Raw genomic sequence first — 4,056 nt, forward strand, 5'->3', positions numbered from 1 at the left:
CAGCATCGAGAGCAAAGGGATAAAACTGGAACAAAGCAGTCAGCACAAAGCTCACTGTCACCATTGTCCCGCACATCTACAGCCATTCTAAGCTGGATGCACTGGGTTATATTATACCAGAACACTTAGTTAATTGGAACAAAACCAGATACATTTGTAGCAAAATGCCTTGATTAGGAGGCCTTAAGATGGGAGATCATGTGAACAGACCACCTGTGGGGCTTTCATTGCTATTTCAATATCATTCATGTCAAGGCCCCTGCACTCAACTGACACAGCTTGAGCCCAGGGAGAAGATGTTTCAATTCAGGCTCTGCAAAAAAAAGCCCAAACACAAGACACAGGGGGCTCTGGCAGGTTTCAGGTCTGACAGATTAAAAAAAAAGCGAGAAAGAGAGGGGTTCCAAAATGCCCTTTCATTTGTAGGACGTCCATCAAAGTATCCAAATTGGAGATGTTTAGGGGGAACCCTGGCACATCAGACAGACACTCCTTCTACACTTCTACTTTATTCAACGCTGTTAAAAAGAAAGATCAAAGTTTCTGCAGATGAAAAGAGTCCGCTCCCTGCATTTATACACCCCTCCCTCTCTTGTACTAAATTAAGAAAGCAGGCTTCGGCAGGCATGTGAAGAGGACTTAAACAATTATGGAGATGCTCCAACTCAACCCCTGTCTCTAATTACCAGTCTCTGATGGTTAAAAGGGCTTCTTTCTAGCCAGGACTCTGAAAAGCTGCTATTGCTGCTGTCCTTTACACGGTGACCACAAGAAACCACAAAATATGCCTGCACAGGCTGAGAAAACACAAGAGTTCCCCTGCCCATGAGGCACACTGCACAGTAGCACACATCTGTAATTTATCAAATGTTTTATTGTCAAAATAAAGTTCATGTTTACTTTCTCACAAAAAGAGACATCTACACTTTGTACAAATTTACAGTAACTTATAAACTTCTTTCCTTTACTCACAAATATACATATTTTACAAGGCTTTTTATTATATAAATACATTTGAAATTACAAAATTATTAACCTGTAAAATGCATGGGCACAATTAAGGCTTATTTAAAACTACCTTTGATGTGATTGGATCATACAATATTTTCTGGCAATATGTAGACGAAATGGTAAAACGAAAGCCGAACTGCTCCATTAGGAACTCAGCTCCTTCTGTCAGCAACAGTCTATGGCTGCTTGTCTGAACCTCTAATACATATGAAGAATCAACATGTGTAAAAACCAGGTAGATCGTTTCAACATCCCAGTGATTTGGAGCAGGGAGGTGTGTGTGCGCGCGGGGTGGGGGTCAGAACCATTTCATTACTATGCTAATGTCGTAACACAGGGAGTGATGGGATTCCTCAAACAATTAGCAGTATTCATAAGGTGTCTTTGTTCCCCATTCAAACCTGGGACAATGGCATCTGCTTTGGGCAGGACACCGAGCTGGCCGTGCCTGACCTCCAAGTCAGCCCGGTGCTGGCGTCGCTGTACATGGAGCCGCTGGTGCCTTTACTGCCCCAGCAGCACCTGGTGCAGAAGGTCCTCCAAGAGTCCAGCGTTTTACCAGACCAGATCCACACCCCGGACGTGATGCCCACCAGAAGGCACATGAAGTACTTCAACATAAAAACGGCATAATCCGGACTCCTGCGGTCGTGCTCTAATAAACAGTTGGAGCAGTTGTGTGTGATCTCCCAGCTCTGTCTGTTGTGCTGCTCATAAAAGTAGCAGGCCACTATAATAGTTGCTGGCACCGTGTAGAGCACTGTGAAGATGCCGATTCGAATCATCAGCTTTTCTAGTTTATCAGTTTTGGTGCCACCTTGCTTGATGACGCTGCGGATCCGGAACAGGGACACAAATCCAGCAAGGAGGAACATAGTGCCTATGAACAGATAAATCACCAGAGGGGCTACAACAAAGCCCCGCAGGTTGTCCAAATTCTGGTTCCCCACGTAGCAGATGCCAGCAACCGAGTCTCCATCGACAGAGCTGAGCGCCAGGACGGCAATGGACTTCATGCTGGGGATGAGCCAGGCGGCCAGGTGGAAGTACTGGGAGTAACTAGCGATTGCTTCGTTCCCCCACTTCATGCCGGCTGCGAGGAACCACGTGAGGGACAGGATGACCCACCAGATGGAACTGGCCATGCCGAAAAAGTAGATGAGCAGGAACACGACGGTGCACAGCGCGGGGCCGGTGGTCTCATAGTGGATGTGCTCCAGGTCGAAGTCCCGGCTGCACGCCACCTTCTCGTGTCCGGCGATCAGCCGGACAATGTATCCGATGGAAACAAACATGTAACAGGCGGAGAGGAAGATGATGGGTCTCTCTGGATATTTGAAGCGCTCCATGTCGATGAGGAAAGTGGCCACTGTGGCAAAGGTGGACACGAAGCACAGAACGGACCAAAGTCCGATCCAAAACGCGGTGAACGCTCTTTCGTCGTGCGTGAAATAGGGGTTGTGGCACGGCATGGCACAGTTTGTAATGTGTCCCGTTTTGACCCGATTGTAGAGCGGGTGGCGTCCCGTGTTTACCGGCACCATGGGCTCTAGGCACGTGCACCCGGGCTCGCACGCAGCAGACGGCGGCTTGTGTTTTCCAGACGTACCGGGTCTGCCAGCAGCCTCGCGCGGGTGCACGGTGGGTTTTGACAGGACGGGGGAGGCCGTGGTGGAGTCGGTTCGGTTATAGTCCATGCACAGGGTCTCGGGGTTGCCCTGCACCGGCAGCAAGTCACACTTCATGCGGTCCGGCCAGGGGAAGCCGTACTGCCTCATGAGAGGCGCACAACCCGCCCGCGCGCGCTCGCACACGCTCCGACACGGCGGAAGGGGTTTTTTGTAGTCTTCCAGACAGATCGGTGTGTACATGCTGCACAGGAAGAACTTCAGGTCCGGCGAGCACTGGATTTCAACCAGAGGCCAAAACTGGTGAACCTCCAGTCCCGCCTCGTCCTGCGTATCGTGGTTGAACTGGTTGGGCATGTACGTGTAGTTGTAGCCGATCCCCTTGCACAGCGGCACCGCTATCTCTTGGCAGATGATCTCCTTGGCCGTCGTGCCGCTCGATCGAGGCAGTAGAGCGAGTGAGAGGAACAAATAGATTCCAAACAGGTCCATTTCCCCGGCGCCCCTCGTCCGCTCAGGTACAAACAGCAATAAATCCTCCGCCGCCCGCCCTTGGCTACGGTGCGGTTAGATTTTGCGCTTCGAGCCCATCTCGCTTCCCTCGGGGTCGTGCACAGAGTTGCAGGCAATGTGCGAGCCGTGATTACTTTCGGATGTGGAGGAATAGGTGAGAACGCAGCCTTCGGGGCGGAGAGCCGCAGCCAAGATGGCAGAGCGGAGAGTCGTCCGTGGGCTGCGCTCAATCTCCGCTGACAGTCATCTGGTAAAAAGGTGCTGTTTTGCGACCCCTCCTAATGGAAGTCTGGGCCTCGGTTTCCGTCAACACACAATGGCTGCGACAAGTCAGCTCGCGCCACCACAGCTCGGCTCCTACAGAAATCAACAGCTTGGAAACGAAGCTTTGCCAATATATACCGCCGCCTGAGAAGCCACGCCCCCGGACCCGTTGCTCCAATCACAGAGGAGCAGGGGTGTGCTTCCCTTGTGTCACTCTTTCAATCTCAAATGTTTTTATATACAGGCCAATTTACAAACAAACGTCATTGAAAAATTTAACATCAAAATACTAAAAGATGTGCGCAATTACCCACCAACATATATTGTAATATATATAAATGAGTTATTAGTGATTATTTCTCTTTGTGTGTGAAAAAGAGACACAGGGGTCAGTCTAGAAAATTGGTTTTGGAAATCTGAAATAATGGTTTTTCAAATAAGGTGCTATTTTTTTTTTAATAATTTCCTGATAAAGAGTGCTGTAAAGCTGGCCTAATGCTGTGTGATATAGTTTGCAGTGCAGCTCCAGGTGCTTGAATACCTTATGGATTTTGATGGTGGACACATTCTAACAATAATTGTACTAGTCATGGAAGTCATGGAATATCTTTCCTACATTATTATTTTGCTACTTATAGTC

The 4,056-nt window shown here is 49.0% G+C and overlaps 1 protein-coding gene across 1 annotated transcript; it reads right to left on the reverse strand.

The window, feature by feature from the left end:
• Nucleotides 1-856: 856 nt before the first annotated feature.
• Nucleotides 857-3,540, reverse strand: fzd8a (frizzled class receptor 8a). The gene has a single exon (XM_029148991.3). The coding sequence runs from the start codon at nucleotides 3,129-3,131 to the stop codon at nucleotides 1,407-1,409; it is 1,725 nt and encodes a 574-aa protein (XP_029004824.1). The 5' UTR covers nucleotides 3,132-3,540; the 3' UTR covers nucleotides 857-1,406.
• Nucleotides 3,541-4,056: the final 516 nt, after the last annotated feature.

The sequence above is a fragment of the Betta splendens genome, chromosome 4 (genome assembly GCF_900634795.4).
Source record: "Betta splendens chromosome 4, fBetSpl5.4, whole genome shotgun sequence".
In the NCBI taxonomy this organism is placed as follows: Eukaryota; Metazoa; Chordata; class Actinopteri; order Anabantiformes; family Osphronemidae; genus Betta; species Betta splendens.